General features: G+C 38.7%; 1 protein-coding gene across 1 annotated transcript in view; it reads left to right on the top strand.

Annotated features, from left to right (window-relative positions):
* LOC128700820 (polycystin family receptor for egg jelly-like) overlaps positions 1–21,897 on the top strand; it is a 75,196-nt gene extending 53,299 nt beyond the window's left edge. The window contains exons 26-31 of the mRNA XM_070097181.1: positions 4,352–4,407; positions 7,039–7,159; positions 7,689–11,010; positions 16,824–17,063; positions 17,959–19,422; positions 21,463–21,897. Coding sequence (XP_069953282.1) covers positions 4,352–4,407; positions 7,039–7,159; positions 7,689–11,010; positions 16,824–17,063; positions 17,959–19,422; positions 21,463–21,636 — 5,377 coding nt within the window. The 3' untranslated portion in view covers positions 21,637–21,897. The remainder of the gene's footprint in view (positions 1–4,351; positions 4,408–7,038; positions 7,160–7,688; positions 11,011–16,823; positions 17,064–17,958; positions 19,423–21,462) is intronic.
* The last annotated feature ends 745 nt before the right edge of the window (positions 21,898–22,642 follow it).

Genomic DNA, 22,642 nt, shown 5'->3' with positions numbered 1-22,642 from the left:
CTTACACTTTGGTCACACTTCACAGACACGCACATGCATATATATATACATACATCTAGGTTTTCTCCTTTTTCTAAATAGCTCTTGTTCCTCTTTATTTCTTCTATTGTCCATGGGGAAGTGGAAAAGAATCTTTCCTCCGTAAGACATGCGTGTCGTATGAGGCGACTAAAATGCCGGGAGCAATGGGCTAGTAACCCCTTCTCCTGTAGACATTTACTAAAAAAGAGAAGAAGAAAAACTTTATAAAACTGGGATGCTTAAATGTGCGTGGATGTAGTGCGGATGACAAGAAACAGATGATTGCTGATGTTATGAATGAAAAGCAGTTGGATGTCCTGGCCCTAAGCGAAACAAAGCTGAAGGGGGTAGGGGAGTTTCGGTGGGGGGAAATAAATGGGATTAAATCTGGAGTATCTGAGAGTTAGAGCAAAGGAAGGGGTAGCAGTAATGTTGAATGATCAGTTATGGAAGGAGAAAAGAGAATATGAATGTGAAAATTCAAGAATTATGTGGATTAAAGTAAAGGTTGGATGCGAGAAGTGGGTCATAATAAGCGTGAATGCACCTGGAGAAGAGAGGAATGCAGAGGAGAGAGAGAGATTTTGGGAGATTTTAAGTGAATGTATAGGAGCCTTTGAACCAAGTGAGAGAGTAATTGTGGTAGGGGACCTGAATGCTAAAGTAGGAGAAACTTTTAGAGAGGGTGTGGTAGGTAAGTTTGGGGTGCCAGGTGTAAATGATAATGGGAACCCTTTGATTGAACTTTGTATAGAAAGGGGTTTAGTTATAGGTAATACATATTTTAAGAAAAAGAGGATAAATAAGTATACAAGATATGATGTAGGGCGAAATGACAGTAGTTTGTTGGATTATGTATTGGTAGATAAAAGACTGTTGAGTAGACTTCAGGATGTACATGTTTATAGAGGGGCCACAGATATATCAGATCACTTTCTAGTTGTAGCTACACTGAGAGTGAAAGGTAGATGGGATACAAGGAGAATAGAAGCATCAGGGAAGAGAGAGGTGAAGGTTTATAAACTAAAAGAGGAGGCAGTTAGGGTAAGATATAAACAGCTATTGGAGGATAGATGGGCTAATGAGAGCATAGGCAATGGGGTCGAAGAGGTATGGGGTAGGTTTGAAAATGTAGTGTTAGAGTGTTCAGCAGAAGTTTGTGGTTACAGGAAAGTGGGTGCGGGAGGGAAGAGGAGCGACTGGTGGAATGATGATGTGAAGAGAGTAGTAAGGGAGAAAAAGTTAGCATATGAGAAGTTTTTACAAAGTAGAAGTGATGCAAGGAGGGAAGAGTATATGGAGAAAAAGAGAGAGGTTAAGAGAGTGGTGAAGCAATGTAAAAAGAGAGCAAATGAGAGAGTGGGTGAGATGTTATTAACAAATTTTGTTGAAAATAAGAAAAAGTTTTGGAGTGAGATTAACAAGTTAAGAAAGCCTAGAGAACAAATGGATTTGTCAGTTAAAAATAGGAGAGGAGAGTTATTAAATGGAGAGTTAGAGGTATTGGGAAGATGGAGGGAATATTTTGAGGAATTGTTAAATGTTGATGAAGATAGGGAAGCTGTGATTTCATGTATAGGGCAAGGAGGAACAACATCTTGTAGGAGTGAGGAAGAGCCAGTTGTGAGTGTGGGGGAAGTTCGTGAGGCAGTAGGTAAAATGAAAGGGGGTAAGGCAGCTGGGATTGATGGGATAAAGATAGAAATGTTAAAAGCAGGTGGGGATATAGTTTTGGAGTGGTTGGTGCAATTATTTAATAAATGTATGGAAGAGGGTAAGGTACCTAGGGATTGGCAGAGAGCATGCATAGTTCCTTTGTATAAAGGCAAAGAGGATAAAAGAGAGTGCAAAAATTATAGGGGGATAAGTCTGTTGAGTATACCTGGCAAAGTGTATGGTAGAGTTATTATTGAAAGAATTAAGAGTAAGACGGATAATAGGATAGATGAACAAGGAGGCTTTAGGAAAGGTAGGGGGTGTGTGGACCAGGTGTTTACAATGAAACATATAAGTGAACAGTATTTAGATAAGGCTAAAGAGGTCTTTGTGGCATTTATGGATTTGGAAAAGGCGTATGACAGGGTGGATAGGGGGGCAATGTGGCAGATGTTGCAAGTGTATGGTGTAGGAGGTAGGTTACTGAAAGCAGTGAAGAGTTTTTATGAGGATAGTGAGGCTCAAGTTAGAGTATGTAGGAAAGAGGGAAATTATTTCCCAGTAAAAGTAGGCCTTAGACAAGGATGTGTGATGTCACCGTGGTTGTTTAATATATTTATAGATGGGGTTGTAAGAGAAGTAAATGCGAGGGTCTTGGCAAGAGGCGTGGAGTTAAAAGATAAAGAATCACACATAAAGTGGGAGTTGTCACAGTTGCTCTTTGCTGATGACACTGTGCTCTTGGGAGATTCTGAAGAGAAGTTGCAGAGATTGGTGGATGAATTTGGTAGGGTGTGCAAAAGAAGAAAATTGAAAGTGAATACAGGAAAGAGTAAGGTTATGAGGATAACAAAAAGATTAGGTGATGAAAGATTGGATATCAGATTGGAGGGAGAGAGTATGGAGGAGGTGAATGTATTCAGATATTTGGGAGTGGACGTGTCAGCGGATGGGTCTATGAAAGATGAGGTGAATCATAGAATTGATGAGGGGAAAAGGGTGAGTGGTGCACTTAGGAGTCTGTGGAGACAAAGAACTTTGTCCTTGGAGGCAAAGAGGGGAATGTATGAGAGTATAGTTTTACCAACGCTCTTATATGGGTGTGAAGCATGGGTGATGAATGTTGCAGCGAGGAGAAGGCTGGAGGCAGTGAAGATGTCATGTTTGAGAGCAATGTGTGGTGTGAATATAATGCAGAGAATTCGTAGTTTGGAAGTTAGGAGGAGGTGCGGGATTACCAAAACTGTTGTCCAGAGGGCTGAGGAAGGGTTGTTGAGGTGGTTCGGACATGTGGAGAGAATGGAGCGAAACAGAATAACTTCAAGAGTGTATCAGTCTGTAGTGGAAGGAAGGCGGGGTAGGGGTCGGCCTAGGAAAGGTTGGAGGGAGGGGGTAAAGGAGGTTTTGTGTGCGAGGGGCTTGGACTTCCAGCAGGCATGCGTGAGCATGTTTGATAGGAGTGAATGGAGACAAATGGTTTTTAATACTTGACGTGCTGTTGGAGTGTGAGCAAAGTAACATTTATGAAGGGGTTCAGGGAAACCGGCAGGCCGGACTTGAGTCCTGGAGATGGGAAGTACAGTGCCTGCACTCTGAAGGAGGGGTGTTAATGTTGCAGTTTAAAAACTGTAGTGTAAAGCACCCTTCTGGCAAGACAGTGATGGAGTGAATGATGGTGAAAGTTTTTCTTTTTCGGGCCACCCTGCCTTGGTGGGAATCAGCCAGTGTGATAATAATAATAATAATAAAAAAATAAAAACCTAGTTCTATTTTTAATATACTAAAAATGTTATATATGGTGCAAAGGTGACATGAAAACAATATCTAAACATGGTTGTTACAAACCCATTGCTAGTGCAGTATGCTTGAAACATTGGTAAGGGGCAGCTCCTTGCTTAATGACTAATTCGCTTACCAACCTACTCTTAGGAGTGGAACTCTGTCATTAAGTAAGGAGTACCTATAGTTCTGGGTTTATGAATCCTTTAAATTTGCTTACTTTTGAAGTTTGGTAAAAATCGAACATTTCTGCTACTTTGAGCTCAATTTCAAGGCACCTTTCATTGTAAAACCAGTCAAAATCATCTCAATTTCAGTAATATGTCTTCCATTCTATAAAATGAGACCAAGAAAACTAGAATACAACAATAAATACTATACGAAAATACACTGCAAAGTCGCTGATTTATTAAAAAAAAATGGAAAAAGTTTTTTTTTTCTCATTATGCACCGTGTGCTGCAGGATTTTTTTTAGACTGTGCACACTGACCACATAGACCCATTCTTTCATATGAAGGCCTACCAGCTTTCTCCCACTAGATTTGAGGTCGCTAGAATTTATGAGTACTAGTACGTCAAAAACCCCTACGCGTAAGACGTACTAGTACGACGAAAACCCTCAAAGGGTTAAATGAAGGCTAAACCAGGAAGAGAAATTATCCTCAAACATTTTATATATTGGAAATCTCTTTAGGACTGGAATTCTGAGATATATTTAGAATATATTTTTCATGAGCATGTCTTGCCAAAGAAAATGAGTTCTCAGACATAAAAATAATTGAAAGATGTTTAAGACAGTTACGGTTTTTATTAAAATTTTTATTATTAATTCAAGAGAATGTTCATCTATTAAAATTAATTATACAGTATTTGTAGTAATACTTGTATGTTGTAGGTCTGGGAACCCTGCAAATGATACCTGTAATGCCTGTGACCCAGTTAACAATCCAGGTAAGTTTTCGTATTAAGTCTGTTGAGCCTTGGTATTCACGAACATACTGCCATGTTGCTTTATTTCAACTTCTTCTTCTTCTTCTTCTTTTTTTTTTTTTTTTTTTTTTTTTTTTTTTAAAACGTCAGCCACTTCCCACCAAAAAGGCAGGGTGACCCCGAAAGAAACAAAAACCTCAGAAAAAACCCAAAAGAAAGAAAAAACTTTCATCATCATTCAACACTTTCACCATCATTCATACATAATCACTGTCTTTGCAGAGTCGCTCAGATATAACCGCTTAGACATCCCTCAAAGCAGCCAATATCCCAAACCCTTCCTTTAACCCTTTGACTGTCACAAGCCCCTTTCTGAAACTGTCATTCTATGTCGCAAAATTTTTGGAAAAAAAAAAAAAATAATTTTTTCTTGTGAAATGATAGAGAATCTTTTCCCAGTGGTAATGACACGAAAAGTACGAAATTTGGTTGAAAACTCACGGAATTATGCTACCACGAAGTTACCAGTCTCGGCAATTTTGCCGACTTTGAGCCCTGATTTTGGCCAGTTCTTTTGTTCCAGTTGACCAAACTTGTAGCTATTTCTTTAGAACTCCATTTTTTCTATCAGTTGAGTACAAGAAACCACCCATTTACCAATTTGAACTACCCAATAAAGTGGTCAGAAATTGGCAATTTGGCCAATTTCACGCTAATTAAAAAAGATGCCAATTTCAAAATAAGGTCCAGAATAAACAATGTAGACATTCTGGCACTAAAATAACATATTCTCTGTTTATTAGTCATGTCTCTTGGCCCCTCTTATATTACTATTGCTTTCTATTTTGATTTTTTATTCATACAAAAAATACAAAATTTACTGTTATGCGGACTACTGCATTATTGTAAAAATGGTATAAATAATATCAGTGCACTAGTGAAAGAATATTAGACTCCCCAGTTGATGTGTATTGGATGTGTGGTGTGATTTGCTTACTCCTGAACATTGGTAAAAATTGAATATTTCTGCTATTTTGAGCTGAATTTCAAGGTCATTTTCATCATGAAACTAATCAAATCATCTTTATTTCTGTAATGTGTTTTCCATTTTATCGTGAAAACGAGAATACAACGATAAATACTATACGAAAATACAACTCAAAGTCGGTGTTTTAATCCAAAAAACGGTCAGTTTTTTTTTCTCATTATGCACTGTGTGCTGCAGGATGTTTTTTATGTGGTGCACACTGACCACACAGACCCATTCTCTCACATGTGAGCCTACCAGCTTTCTCCCGCTTGATTTGAAGCCACTAGAATTTACACGTACGTATTAATATGTCCAAAACAGTGGCGCGCAAGACGTATATATACGACCAAAACAGTCAAAGGGTTGAAGTGCAGGCATTGTACTTCCCATTTCCAGGACTCAAGTCCGGCTGACAGGTTTCCCTGAATCCCTTCACAAAATATTACCCTGCTCACACTCCAACAGCTCATCAGGTCCCAAAAACCATTCATCTCCATTCACTTCTATCTAATATGCTCACACATGCTTGCTGGAAGTCCAAGCCCCTAACCCACAAAACCTCCTCTACCCCCTCCCTCCAACCTTTTCGGGGACGACCCCTACCCTGCCTTCCTTCCCCAACAGATTTATACGCTCTCCAAGTCATTCTACTTTGTTCCATTCTCTCTAAATGACCAAACTGCCTCAGCAGCCCCTCTTCAGCCCTCTTACTAATACTTTACTAACTCCACACCTCCTCCTAATTTTTACACTACAAATTCTCTGCATAATATTTACACCACACATTGCCTTTAGATATGACATCTCCACTTCCTCCAGCCTCCTTTCTGCTGTAGAGTTTACAATCCATGCTTCACACCCATATAAGAGTGTTGGTACCACTGTACTCTTGTACATTCCCTTCTTTGCCTCCATGGATAATGTTCTTTGCCTCCACAGATACCTCAATTCTCCATTTACCTTTTTTCCTTCATCAGTTTTATGGTTAACTTCATCCTTCATAAACCCATCAGCTGACAAGTCAATTCCCAAATATCTGAACACATTCACTTCTTCCATACTCCCTCCCTCCAATGTGATATCCAATTTTTCTGTGTCTGAATTGTGTGATACCCTCATCACCTTGCTGTTATCTATGTTCACTTTCAATTTTCTACCTTTACACAGCCTTTGTATTATATGTTTGTGATGAGAATTTTATTGATATTTGTAATCTTTATTGCTTGTCGATTTTATATTCGTTGTGTGTGTTGTATTGATTTTTTCTTGTTAACATTGTTGAGTAGGTACTCCCTAAACTTCCTTCCTCCTCACCCCCTTCACCTGCCATGTACCATGGACAGTGTTAGTCTCTTCATGCCTGTTATACCTGTCCATCTCACAGTTAACACGTATGTAGGATGGCTTCAGGGTTGGTATTTCTGGACTCGGAGATGAGCTGAAGTAGGATAACAGCTCTTAACCTGTGAATTATTCTTGTTAAAAAATTACATTACTGTTTTATCATTTTTTTAACACATCGTCTGTTTCTCACTCTAGCAGGGTGACCCTAAAAAGAAGAAACATCTTAATCACTCACTCCACATTATGTATATAAATATTTCATTGCTTCCCTCCCCCAGTATTCCTGACACCGACAACCACATTCACCATTGCTGCTACTCCACTATTCTTTCAAATCAATCCGAGCATAAATAAGTTCCGATTCCGACTTACGGGAACAACAGAAACTCAGTCAAGTGGGTAAGTAATAATGAACTGTGTTAATTAAGACCTCAGTTAAATCATTACTTTAAATCATAAAATATAATTAAACTGAACTCATTGTAAATACATTGAGGGAGTTGCACCACCTGGTAGACATAAACCAAGAGATATACACCTCTCAATGTACATACCTTGTGGCTGCTAGTTTATTTAATCTTTGTGTCTAAAGTGTCTGAATAGTATCTGATTCAGCTAAAATTTTAGGAAATTTTTATATACAGTATATTACAGTTTTAATAATGCATATATTTTTTTAACATGCTGGCCGTCTCCTACCAAGGCAGGGTGACCCCTCCCCCCCCCCCCCCCCAAAAAAAAAAAAAAAAAAAAAAAAACATTTTCACCATAATTCACACTATCACTGTCTTGCCAGAGGTGCACAGATATGACAGTTCAGATGTCCCTGTAAAGAGCAAATATCCCAAACCCTTCCTTTAAAATGCAGGCAATGTACTTCCCACATCCAGGACTCAAGTCCAGTTAATGATGCATACATTATTTGCAGGTTTGCAGAGATGGTGGTGGTTTTGAACGCTCCTCCAGCAAGTGGGACATGTACACTGAATACCCTTAGTCTGCGAGCACTCATTGATTCTACAATGGCATCTTGTAACAACTGGAAAGACCCAGAAAACCTTGGTATCCAGTCATACACCTTTTATTACCCTTCTGGTAATACCCAAACAACTATGGGATCATCAGGTTTTAGTTCTTTGAATTTGATCTTCCCCGTGGGTATTTTCAATGTCTCGTGCACTATTACTGACAATTTTGGAAGTTTTACAAATGTGTTTCTTGGGACTGTGAATGCCTCAATGATTACAAAGGCTCAGTACGATGCTTATAATCCTTCAGCTGTACTTCAAAACTTGGCATCAATTGGTGATCAGACAACGTTAGCGATGGTTTTAAATTCACTAGCATCCATTAAATTGAATGCTGATTGGCTTTCACTAAATGACAATTCCTTTGGTAACTTAACAAGTGCTCAAGCCAGTAATAGACTTAATGAAATAAGTAACATGAATACACAAGCACTTGATTTTGCTGCTGATACCATGACTTTTTCTTCATTATCTCAACTTAATGTCGGTGTCAGTGTCTTGAAGTCTGCCTCTTGTGGTGTCTTGACTCAAACAAGAGCAGCTTACACAATTGATATGAGTTTTAGGAATAAAAGTCTACAGTTTATGAAGAAAATGGAATTAGCATTGTTCAACACTACTATTTATTCTCCATACGACTTACAACCATTTGTGTCCAGCTTCATGGACTCTGCTGTATGTCTTCTTATAAGTATGAATGAAGTTATTGTAAACCCTTCGCTGAGCCCACCTGGAGACTGGGCCAAGGCTCCATCTCTGGATTATGATACTGGCATAAATAAAAAAGATACAAGCTTTGAGGTTCCATTAAATCCAACAGACCAAATGAGACAGAATATATTAGAAATAACAAAACAACAAGCAAAGTCTGTGGTTAAGGATTTGTTTACCTTAGTTGACTCTCTCAGCACATTTATCTTAAATCTCACCGTTGCTGGGGAAACTGTTGATGATGAGTCGGATAGTGGAGCAGGAATGTATGTTACTAAGATCCAAGAACAAAATTTATTGGCTGCTGGAATGGAAATACGGCCTTCAAGTACTTTGAATATTTCGGTGAATTTCCCTTCTAACTTCTGTGCCTCACACTACAGTGATATACTGACAACTTGCACAAACACTGCAGGTTTTACAGCTGTGGTCTGGCCTGTTGTAACTCATGTTTATCCACCAAGTAATGTTTATTTATCAAATCTGACTTCAGTCATTTCTCTTAGTGTATTTGCTGAGAGGGAGAATGTCACTGTTGCAAATCTAACACGGCCAGTAATTCTGACAATTCCTCGAAAATCTCAAACTATACCTATGCCAATTTTTGTGGAGGGGAACGTTGCTGTTAATTCCCATGTACCCTTTGTGTATCACACTTTCAATGTATCCAATGCTGATTCTGCTTTCACAGTGGAGATTAGTCCAAGCGGAGACACGACGCCAGACTTAGTTATACTATTAGACTATGGACGACTGCCAACCCCTGCCAGGTATGACATGATTATCTCTGTCAAAAATCTCACTGTTAACGAAAATGGAACGTATACATGGTTTGTAGATAACATACAAAACAACAACAGAACTGGGAGACTGTTTCTTGCAGTTGCTATGCTGAAGGAGGACTCTGTTATTCCTGAACCTGAAACTAATGATACCTTGCAAAAGGAGGATTTTGAAAACTTTGATATTAATTATGATCTACGTGTGACAACATCAGGCTGTTACTTCTATAATGAAACAAGTGATATGTGGTCAGCCTCTGGTTTGAAATGTTTGTCGGCTAATACTACACATGTAGTTTGTGAAGCATACCATCTTACCCCGTTTGGGTCAGGATACTTACCTACTCCAAACACAATCAACTTTGAGTACATCTTTGCACAAGCAGGCTTTATTAACAATCTAATCATCTATGTAGTAATCATAATTACTGTTGTTTCTTATATAATAATGATGATATGGGCTCGTTTTATGGACAAAAAAGATGTACAATATCGAGGTGTTACTGCCCTGGGTGATAATAGTGTTGAAGATAAATATTTATATGAAATAACTTTCACCACTGGTGCTGACAAAGAAGCAGGAACAGATTCAAATATCCAGTTTATTCTCTCAGGAGAATACAGTGAAACAGATGTAAGACATCTACCACCATCAGACAACAGACGTTATCGTCGTTACAGCGTCGATGCTTTTGTGATGAGTACACATGGTCCCCTTGGAGATATTTGTTACCTGCGTATTTGGCATGACAACAGTGGCAAATCACCACATGACAGCTGGCAGCTACAAACAGTAGTGATTCGTGATCTTCAGACTCGAGATAAGTTTGTATTTAAAGTGAACTCCTGGCTCAGTCTTGATAGAGGTGAAAACAAGCTTGACATATTACTGAAGCCATCTGACATTGACACTAACGAAGAATTTTCCACAGAGTTTTACAACCGAGGACACAGAACTGCAAATGAAGATCACATGTGGCTGTCAATATTCTTGCGACCAACAGGCTCTCGGTTCAGCAGGAAAGAGCGTGTTTCTGTTGTTATGTTGTATCTCTACCTATCAATGTTGCTCAATGCTTTTTGTTACCAGAGACTTCCTGATTCACCTCGCTCAGGCGTGTTTGAATTTAGTGCCGTGACAATATCTTTACAACAGACTGTTATTGGTATTGTCGCTGGTATTCTAGTTTATCCTGTAACTCTTCTCTTAGGATTTATTTTCAAGAGAGCAAGACCTCTAAGGCTAAAGAAGTGCCGGGCTCTAGAAGCTTTAGCCAAGCAACGGAGAGACCAGCAGAATGCCACTGAGACACAAATTGACACAGGTGAGATTCTGAACAAATACGACGTAATGTCCTTGCAGTCATCAAATAACCGCAGCAAAGATGCGAGTCCCGTGACATGCATTCCTTGTTGGCTGCGGTGGTTAGCTTGGCTTCTCATATTAGGTGGCTTAGGCATCTCTGTATTTTTCGTGTGGTCATATGCAATCATGTGGGGAGAAATCAAGACAGTCAAATGGTTCTCCTCATTTATCACCTCTTTCTTCATATCCCTTCTTGTCACTCAGTGGTTAAAAGTAGCTTTTGTGTCAACACTTGGAGCACTTTGCTGCAAGAGTGCAAACACCTTAACCGAGGATATTGACTGTGATGAGGAACTGCCGGAGCTTAACTACGATGAAGAGTGGAAAAATGTTAGTCCCATGGATCCCTCCATCAAACGCAAGGCAAGTAATTTATGTTGTGTCAATTAAAACACAAAACTGTATTTGTCATGCTTTTTAGGCAGATCTTGCAATCTTTGTTTTTAAAGCAGTGATCATTTTGCAAGAAAGGCAGTGTAAACTCATTGTTGCACATACAGTAATACCATGAAAATCAGTCTCAACATCACACGCAGCTCACATACTGACTGTTTGTGGTTCAGTTCCTGGTACAGGTGGAAATGATGGGCAAGTTTCCTTACACCTGCTGTCCCTGTTCACCTAACAGCAGTAGGTATCTGGGTGTTAGCCAACTGGTATGGGTGGCATCCTGGGGAAAGTGGTAGTATACGTACCTCAGACAGTGTTGGGTTTTGAAATGAACTAAGGTAGAATTACAGTTCTTAGCCTGTAAAGCTGATTTGTGTAAAAAAAAATTCCATCTTTCCCCAGAATTCAGGTACTTTTTAATCCTTGTGATTTAAATATTAACATTTTTACTGAAGATTGTTCAGGGAATAGCTTCAGTTATTCTTGATTTTTCTTTTAATAATAATAATCATCTTTATTTCTATAAGTTTTTTTTTTTTTTCAACGTTGGCCCCACTCCACAAAGGGGGCAGTAAAGCAATAGCAAAGAACTACAGACCGATAGCCCTAACATCCCATATCATAAAAATATTTAAAGGGTCCTAAGAAGCAACATTACCACCCATCTAAAAACCCATCAATTACACAACCCAGGGCAACATGGGTTTAGAACAGGTCGCTCCTGTCTGTCTCAACTATTGGATCACTACGACAAGGTCCTAGATGCACTAGAAGACAAAAAGAATGCAGATGTAATATATACAGACTTTGCAAAACCCTTCGACAAGTGTGACCATGGTGTAATAGCGCACAAAATGCGTGCTAAAGGAATAACAGGAAAAGTCAGTCATTGGATCTATAATTTCCTCACTAACAGAACACAGAGAGTAGTAGTCTACAGAGTAAAGTCCGAGGCAGCTACGGTAAAAAGCTGTTCCACAAGGCACAGTACTCGCTCCCATCTTGTTCCTCATCCTCATATCTGACATAGACAAGGATGTCAGCCACAGCACCGTGTCTTCCTTTGCAGATGACACCCGAATCTGCATGACAGTGTCTTCCATTGCAGACACTGCAAGGCTCCAGGTGGACATCAACCAAATCTTTCAGTGGGCTGCAGAAAACAATATGAAGTTCAACGATGAGAAATTTCAATTACTCAGATATGGTAAACACGAGGAAATTAAATCTTCATCAGAGTACAAAACAAATTCTGGCCACAAAATAGAGCGAAACACCAACGTCAAAGACCTGGGAGTGATCATGTCGGAGGATCTCACCTTCAAGGATCATAACATTGTATCAATCGCATCTGCTAGAAAAATGACAGGATGGATAATGAGAACCTTCAAAACTAGGGATGCCAAGCCCATAATGACACTCTTCAGGTCACTTGTTCTATCTAGGCTGGAATATTGCTGCACACTAACAGCTCCTTTCAAGGCAGGTGAAATTGCTGACCTAGAAAATGTACAGAGAACCTTCACGGCGCACATAACGGAGATAAAACACCTAAATTACTGGGAGCGCTTGAGGTTCCTGAACCTGTATTCCCTGGAACGCAGGCGGGAGAGATACATGATTATATACACCTGGAAAATCCTAGAGGGACTAGTACCGAACTTGCACACAAAAATCACTCACTACGAAAGCAAAAGACTTGGCAGACGATGCAACATTCCCCCAATGAAAAGCAGGGGTGTCACTAGCACGTTAGGAGACCATACAATAAGTGTCAGGGGCCCGAGACTGTTCAGCTGCCTCCCAGCATACATAAGGGGGATTACCAACAGACCCCTGGCAGTCTTCAAGCTGGCACTGGACAAGCACCTAAAGTCGGTTCCTTACCAGACGGGCTGTGGCTCGTACGTTGGTTTGTGTGCAGCCAGCAGTAACAGCCTGGTTGATCAGGCTCTGATCCACCAGGAGGCCTGGTCAGAGACCGGGCCGCGGGGGCGTTGACTCCCCGAACTCTCTCCAGGTAAACTCCAGGCCGTCTCCCACCGAGGCAGGGTGACCCAAAAAAGAAAGAAAATCCCCAAAAAGAAAATTCTTTCATCATCATTCAACACTTTCACCACACTCACACATTATCACTGTTTTTGCAGAGGTGCTCAGAGTAGTAGTTTGGTAGACAGCAACCACCCAGGGAGGTACTACCGTCCTGCCAAGTGAGTGTAAAACGAAAGCCTGTAATTGTTTTACATGATGGTAGGATTGCTGGTGTCTTTTTTCTGTCTCATAAATATGCAAGATTTCAGGTACGTCTTGATACTTCTACTGACACTTAGGTCACACTACACATACATGTACAAACATATATGTACACACCCATCTGGGTTTTCTTCAATTTTCTTTCTAGTTCTTGTTTATTTCCTCTTATCTCCATGGGGAAGTGGAACAGAATTCTTCCTCCGTAAGCTATGCGTGTTGTAAGAGGCAACTAAAATGCCGGGAGCAAGGGGCTAGTAACCCCTTCTCCTGTATATATTACTAAATGTAAAAGGAGAAACTTTCATTTTTCCTTTTGGGCCACCCCACCTTGGTGGGATACGGCCGGTTTGTTGAAAGAAGAAGAAATATGCAAGATAACAGGTATGTCTTGCTACTTCTACTTACACTTTGGCCACACTACACATACATGTACATGTTTATTTATACACACTCATCTGAGTTTTCTTTGATTTTATCTTAATAGTTCTTGGTCTTATTACTTTTCTTTTTATATCCATGGGGAAGTGGAATAAGAATCTTTCCTCCGTAAACCATGCGTGTTGTAAAAGTCAACTAAAATGCCGGGAACAAGGGGCTAGTAACCCCTTTTCCTGTAAAGATTACTAAAAAGAATAAAATTTCTGTAAGTATATGATACAATTTATACAGACCATATCTGACATCAGTGTCATACTGTATAAAAAGCCCCTAGTTATGCAGAATATTTTGGGCAACTTAGGTTAATTTTGTCCTGAAGATGCTACCCACACCTAGCCAGCTAACACCCAGGTACCTACTTACTGTTAGGTGAACAGGCACAACAGGTGTCTTAAGGAAATATGCCCTGTGTTTCCACCTGTACCTGTGATGAACCACGGACACATATTGTGTGAGCGTGATGCTCTACCAAGTGAGCTATGGGACATTCTTTGTCTCCATTGTCCCTGCTAGGCATATGACCAAGCATGAATTGAAAAATAACCAGGGGATTTCATTCAGAATATGCTTGTTTCTTGTCAGTCAGATTAAAGCAACATTTAAAGAGAAAGAGCTAAAAATCTTATAACTCAGACATGCAAAATTTTCTATTATCTGCGACTTGAGGATACAGGCAGACCCTGCTTATACAGCAGGTTAGATTCCGGGATACTGCTGTAAAGCGAAAATCACTGTAAAGTGAAATTGCATTTTTTTTTTTTACTTTCAAATGCATATAAAAGTCTGATAACGTGTTTACACTATCATATACTATTAAGTGAGCAATAGAGCTAAGCTTAAAATGTACATTCTCCATGGGAAATTGGAACAGAATTCTTCCTTCGTAAGCCATGCGTGTTATAAGAGGCGACTAAAATGCTGGGAGCAAGGGGCTTGTAACCCCTTCTCCTGTATATATTAATAAATTAGACACATATACAACTCTTGGGAATCTTCATTGAGGAAACGTTTCGCCACACAGTGGCTTCATCAGTCCATATGAAGGAGAAACTATTCTATTCAAGATTGATGGACTGAACACATCGACTCAAGGTTGAGGGACTGATTACCTCATTCTCCTCCTGTTCTTCAAGTTTCTCCTTCATATGGACTGATGAAGCCACTGTGTGGCGAAACGTTTCCTCAATGAAGATTCCCAAGAGTTGTATATGTGTCTAATTTATCAACATGTCAGTTCTCTGAACCATTCATCTACAAATATATATTAATAAATTTAAAAGAAGAAACTTTCATTTTTCCTTTCGTCCTCGGTGGGGTAAGACCAGTTTGTTGAAAGAGAGATGATGTACAGTACATACATTACTTACTTTAAAATATTTTCATCCTTAGCTTATAATGAGTGGTGAATATATTTATTGTAGGAAGTCTGGATACAATTAGTATAATTGAAAACTGCTGCATTAGAAAAATGGCATAAAGTGAAGCACTGTAAAGCGGGGCTAGTCTGCTCATGGCACTTGTTAACCCTTTCAGGGTTTCCAACGTACTAGCATGGCTTACGCACAGGGTTATTGACGTACTAGTACGCCTAAATTCTAGAGCCTTCAAATCTAGCGAGAGAAAGCTGGTAGGCCTACATATGAAAGAATGGGTCTGTGTGGTCCGTGTGCACAGTATAAAAAAAAATCCTGCAGCACGCAGTGCATAATGAGAAAAAAAAACTGACAGTGTTTTTGGTTTAAAACAGCAACTTTGCACTGTATTTTTGTATGGTATTTATGATTGTATTCTAGTTTTCATGGTCTTAATTTATAGAATGGAAGGCATATTACAGAAATTGACATGATTTTGATTGGTTTCACAATGAAAAGTACCTTGAAATTGAGCTCAAAGTAGTAGAAATGTTCGATTTTTGCCAAAGTTCAAAAGTAAACAAATCATGCCACTCTTCCAATACATATCAACTGGTGAGTCTAATATTCTTTCACAAGTGCGCAGATATTATTTATACCATTTCTACATTAATGCAGTAGTCTGTATAACAGTAAATCTATTTTTTGTGAGAATAAAAATTCTAAGTGGAAAGCAAAAGAAATGTAAGAGGGGCCTGGGGATGTGACTAATGAACAGAGGGAATGTTATTTTAGTGCCAGGAATGTCTGTCTTGTTTATTCTGGACCCTATTTGGAAATTGGCATCTTTTGAAATTTGTGTGAAATTGGCAAAATTGCTAATTTCTGACCACTTTATTGGATAGTTGAAATCGATAAATGGGTAGTTTCATGTACTCATTCGATAGAAAAAATGGAGTTCTAGCTAAATAGTTATGATTTTTCTCAACTCATACACTGGAATTGGCCGAAAATAGGGCTCAAAGTTGGCAAAATCGCCGATGTGCAAACATCGTCAAGACCACTAACTTCGTGAGAGATAATTCCATAAGTTTTCCATCAAATTTCATAATTTTGGTGTTATTATGATTGGGAAAAGATTCTCTATCATTTCAAAAGATTTTTTTTTTTTTGACCCTGAGAACAAGTTTAGCAGAGGGCCTCTCGATCCTGAAAGGGTTAAGGACCAAACTCTTGCAAATTACAGCATATAAAAGGATATGCTGTATAAGAACGGTGTTTTTGAAAATTGAAATGATATGTTCTTCTCATGTTTTGGAAATTGATCATTATCATTGCAATATATGCACTTGAATACCTAATCCTTAAACTATATAGTGTCGATCTGTAGTATTGATGGGAACTGTTGAACTTGTTTAGCTAACAACATGAGTCAGTCCCTGGATTCAGTATATCCCTTCATGTCTTTTGACTACCTGCCACAAAATGATGCAAAGATACATCTAAAATTATTTTTTTTACCATTGATGAGGTGGCAAAATACCCACAGGCAACAATTTAAAGATTAAGTTGATGGTATATTAAATTTACATAGATAAAGATTTTCTATGTAAATTTAGCAGGGGCTCTTTTGCATGGACTGAGGTAGCACATGCATTCAGATGTATAAATATGCATATTTTTATATATACGTATTTTGGGGCCTTGGATTATAAATTGTTATTAACTGTCTGTATCTTTTAGGCACTTAACATCGGAGGAGTGAACTCCAGTGAACCGGAAGTTGTTTCCCTAACCACTCGTCTCACCAAGAAGAGAGAGATGAACGAGGTGGTTCGAGACATTGGCATATATTGTTTGTTCTTAGTGGTGCTCTATGTTCTTGTCAATGGACCTACTGACCGTTATGCTTTCCTCCAGCAAAATTCATTGGTGAAGTCCTTCATCAGAACTCTGAATAAAACGTTTGATTTCAGTAAAAAGGTACAGTATCAGTTTGTAATAATCATTGGGGCACTTTGAAAACTTTTAATTGTAAAATTATTATTTTTGTTAATGGGACATCATTGATCAATTAAAGAAAAACAGTAGATCAAGTGATATGAATTTCATGTTGGTATCTCATACTCATGGGTCGTATTGCATTTGCAATACCGTGAAATTTCAGTTTGATTTTTAATAACACTCTGTAACAAATTATGAAACTGATACTCATCAAGTAGTTGAATGGTGGATGAAACATACAGGATGGCCCCGCACATACATCATTTCTCTTTGTTCCATGTTTTCGTTGAATCTCAATCGAGCCATTTTTCCACCTGCTAGCGATTTTCACCAGCACATGGAACATAATGAACAATGGCTCAATTTGAAGCCAATAAAAATGTGGAACACCAAAAAAGAGGTGCTCTATATGCAGAGCTCTACTTTTTGTTTTCAATGAGAACTCAAAGGAGGCTCACCTAAAATATGTGATAACTTTTTTTGTACTGATGTAAGCCTCTCTGAGCCTCAGTGATTGGTTAACAACTGCTCACTATTTTTTCTGCATAGGACTTCTTGTAGGCCTACCTGGAACTTGTCATGTCTCATTCTTATCATTAATCATCTCTCTAAAGACCAGTAAGATCCATTGCACACTTCATACTCAAGATAAGACCTATGGCTCTGCAACCTTTCCCAGCTCTTGAAACCAACTCAGTTTTGAAGTTTTAATGGAATCCCAGCTAACTTGGGGCACAACTAGTGAAGGAGCTCTACTGAGCATAAAGTATGTGATGGAGCTTACTAGGGTTCAAAGAGGCGACTATTATTATGAATTATACATTCATGCAATCTTTATTCATGTAGCATTTTTCTCTTTTTTTTTTCTTTTTAGATTACAACAACTGACAAATATTGGCACTGGGTACAAAGTGTGTTATTACAGAATCTTCGTGCCCAGCGATGGTATAATGATGATCCTCCATATGGTCTCAGAGGATTTCTAGATGACCGAGTTAATAGGATTATTGGTTATGCAATAATTCGCCAAATAAGAAGTGACCCACGAACATGTCGAGTTGCCTATAGCATGAGAAACGTTGTGAGAAATTGCTCAGGAAGTCGAGCATATGGCACTGAGGACACTAGAAATTTCTGTAATGGGTGGTCAGTAGAGGAAAAGGTTCCAGGTAAATGCAAATATGATCAGTTCCGTTATAAGACAGAAACAGAGCTGCAGACGTATTCCACAAGGGGCTTGCTGGGTACCTATGGTGGTGGTGGCTATGTAATACAGTTGGACAATCTTGAAACAGAAGACGTAGTACAACTGCAGACTATGCAAGGTTTGGGGTGGATTGATAAGTACACTCGTGCAGTGATGCTGGAATTTTCAACCTATAATGTAAATGTAAACCTCTTTACTATATGCAGAATTGTTGCAGAGTTTAATGAAGGTGGAGGTGTATACACTTCATGGAGATTTGACCCTATTCAGCTCCTGTCAACTGGGGGAAGTTTTGAATTTATCTTGTCCGTCTGTCAAATAATTTTTGTTGTTACTACAGTCATGTCTACTTTATGGGAACTCTGGAAGATAAAAAAAATGAAATGTGAATATTTTGCATCATATTGGCATATTGCTGAGATTTGCATTATTTTAACATCCTACGCTACAATTGCTATTTATATTTACCAATATTTTTTGATCAGAGATGCATTGGCAATATTTAATAGCACATTTGGCAATGGCTATGTCAGGATGGATGCAGCAGCACTCTACAGTCAAGTATATCTCTACTCACTGGCTATCATAGTATTTTTCTCTACTCTGAAACTCATCAAATTGCTGCAGTTCAACAAGAGGATAAACATACTGGCCCTCACCCTTGAGAGTTGTTGGAGTGAGCTTGCCACTTTCTTTGTAGCATTTGGTATTGTTTTCTTTGCTTTCTGCTGCTTGTTCTTCCTCATATTCACGAGAGGTCTAGAAGATTACTCCAGGTTCATTGTTGCGGTTCAATCCACTTTCGGAATGCTGTTAGGCAAGTTAGATCTTTCAGCGATGGTTCAAGTCAGTCCCATTGCCCCTGTATTATACTTTGTTTTTGCTGTTGTAAACACTATAGTGATGATTAACATAATGCTTACCATCATTTTGGTGACTTTCACTCTAACTAAATGGGATTTGGAATCACAAGAAAATAAGTACGACATTATTAACTTTGTATGGTCAAGAGTACGTCAGAATCTGAGGCTAGAAAGAGAACCAGATGCCAGTGTAGTCCCTGATGTACAAGATGAGTTGCAGAACAGTGCCACCTCAGATGATTCTAGTACAGAAGAACTTCCAGATAAGGTATGTATTGTTATCTCAGTTACATTTTTGTTATAATTATTATTATTGTATTGTTTTTATTATTGTTATTATTATTCAAAGTCATTAAAAAAGTAGGGGGTGCCTGGAGAGTGGGGAGGGGTAATATATATTTCTTTCTTTCTTTCAACGTACCGGCCGTATCCTACTGAGGTGGGGCGGCCCAAAAGGAAAAACAAAAGTTTCTCCTTTCAAATTTAGTAATATATACAGGAGAAGGGGTTACTAGCCCCTTGCTCCTGGCATTTTAGTTGCCTCTTACAACACACATGGCTTACGGAGGAAGAATTCTGTTCCACTTCCCCATGGAGATAAGAGGAAATAAACAAGAACAAGAACTAGAAAGAAAATAGAAGAAAACCCAGAGGGGTGTGTATATATATGCTTGTACATGTATGTGTAGTGTGACCTAAGTGTAAGTAGAAGTAGCAAGACGTACCTGAAATCTTGCATGTTTAAGAGACAGAAAAAAGACACCAGCAATCCTACCATCGTGTAAAATAATTACAGGATTCCGTTTTACACTCGCTTGGTAGGACGGTAGTACCTCCCTGGGCGGTTGCTGTCTGCCAACCTACTACCTACATCGAGTATAGATATGTGTATAATTTTTTTTTAATTATAACATATCAGCCATTTCCCACCAAGGCAGGGTGGCCTGAAAAAGAAAAACTTTCATCATTCACTCCATCACTGTCTTGCCAGAGGCATGCCTACACTATAGTTATAAAACTGCAACATTAACACCCCTCCTTCATAGTGCAGACAATGTACTTCCCTTCTCCAGGACTCGTATCCAGCCTGCTGGTTTCCCTGAATCCCTTCATAAATGTTACCTCGCTCACACTCGAAATCCTTCTATTTCGTTCCATCCTCTCTACATGTCCAAACCATCTCAATAACCCCTCCTCAGCCCTCTGGATAATAGTTTTGGTAATCTCACACCTCTTCCTAATCTCCAAACTACAGATTCTCTGCATTATATTCACACCACACATTGCCCTCAGACATGACATCTCCACTGCCTCCAGCCTTCTCCTTGTTGCAGCATTCACAGCCCATGCCTCACACCCATACAAGAACATTGGTATACCTATACTCTCATACATTCCCCTCTTTGCTTTTATGAATAAAATTCTTTGTCTTCACAGACTCCTCAGTGCACCACTCACCTTTTTCCCCTTGTCAATTCTATAATTCACCTCATCCTTCATAGACCCATCTGCTGACACATCCACTTCCAAATATCTGAACACATTCACCTCCTCCATACTCTCTCCTTCTAGTCTGATATCCAGTCTTCCGTTACCTATTTTTTTCATTATCCTCATCACCTTACTCTTTCCTATATTCACTTTTAACTTCCTTCTTTTACATAGCCTATCAAACTCATCCACCAACCTCTGCAACTTCTCTTCAGAATCTGCCAAAAGCACAGTGTCATCAGCAAAGAGCAACTGTGACAACTCCCACTTTGTGTTAGATTCTTTATCTTTCAACCCCCACACCTCTTGCCAACACCTGAGCATTCACTTCTCTTACAACTCCATCTATAAATATATTGAACAACCATAGTGGTATCACACATCCCTGTATAAGGCCTACTTTTACTGGGAAATAATCCCCCCCTTGCCTACATACTCTAATCTGAGCCTCACTATCCTCACCAAAGCTTTTCACAGCCTTCAATAACCTACCTATGTGTATGAATTATTATTATTATAATCAAAACTAAGTGCTAAACCACCAGGGCCCATATATGTATGAAAAGGTATACTCTGTATGACATGAAGCTTGTCTTCCTGAGTGAAATGTTGTCCTATCAAAGCTTTTCCTGTCAGCATCATGAATGTACACCTCTCATGGCAGCCTAACCCCTATGTAAGAGTTCTCTTGCAATTTTTTGAGTGCTCCTTCGTAAATGTTATTATGCATCAAAGATTCAGTATTTTCATTGAAATAAAAGTATGAACATATTCTTGATAAACTATTATATTTGATAGATCTATTGATTTTTTTCAGGTGAGTCAGTTGATGAACTACATTAGTGATGTATATTTTGATGGTCAACTTAACCTCAATGACCCAGAAGCTGTGAAGCAGATTGTTCAAGGCAGATTACCTTCAGACTCCTTGCAGTCATACACAAGGAAGTTCCAAAATGCAGGACAAAAATCTGTTCCCTCTAGTGACTAATGGTTATATTTTACAAAAGGTTGTGATATGAACTACATTTTCAATTGACTGACATTAATATATCACAATACTGCAGCTGGACCCAATTAGAAATTAAAATTGGACATTTTGGTATATCTGAACCATAATGAAATTACTTAGAGATATGAATAATTAGTATACATATGTTCATGAGTCATATAATGCTAAGGGAATGAATAGCTTTGATCTGAAGGGGACGGTAGCTCTAATTCTTTGGATCAAGATTATTATTATTATTATTATTATAATAAAAAAGAAGCGCTAAGCCACAAGGGCTATACAGCTTTGGATCAAGAGCCTTTCATACATTTCAAAGCACTCTCCTCATTGTTGTTATTATTATTATTATTATTATTATTGAACTAACTTCACAAAAAAACACTAAATTCTTGTGTACTGAAGGTTAGAGCCTTTAACGATGCTTGTTTGTGTGTGTATCATAATACATCGGCAAAATGCCTTAATCTTCAGAATACAAAACTTGACAAGAATATATACATCAAGAAATGTATTTCTCTTAGCCTATATATGCAGAGATTACTTGATTCTTATTTTAGGGATTAAAATATTCTTGCCTAGTAGTGAAACAGTTGTGTGTGCAGTAGCTGATAGTCTTTAAACCCCCATTAACCAACCTAACTTAACTTGACCATGACCTTTACAGTCTTAATGTCAAGGTCCCCTGACCTTTCTTTTAAGTTCCTTCTCAGTTATTTAATATTATTACTATGAAAACTAAGCTGTGAACTGACAAGGATCATACAAATCCTCGCAATTATTATAATCATGACAAAGTGCTAAACCCTTAAGGGTCATACAGCTTTGCTACAGCTGCTCAATTGTGGCTTGATAAGTCCATATTGATACAAAACTAGTTCAGTTTCACTTTAAATTTAAGTTCTTGTTTTTGCTTAACATGTTTGAAGAGTATCAGAATATAGCGTTTTAATTATGGGGAAGCACTAAACCCATAAGGGTCATGTAG

Source organism: Cherax quadricarinatus, chromosome 56 (assembly GCF_038502225.1).
Source record: "Cherax quadricarinatus isolate ZL_2023a chromosome 56, ASM3850222v1, whole genome shotgun sequence".
Classification (NCBI taxonomy): domain Eukaryota; kingdom Metazoa; phylum Arthropoda; class Malacostraca; order Decapoda; family Parastacidae; genus Cherax; species Cherax quadricarinatus.
This window is presented reverse-complemented; position numbering and strand designations above follow the sequence as displayed.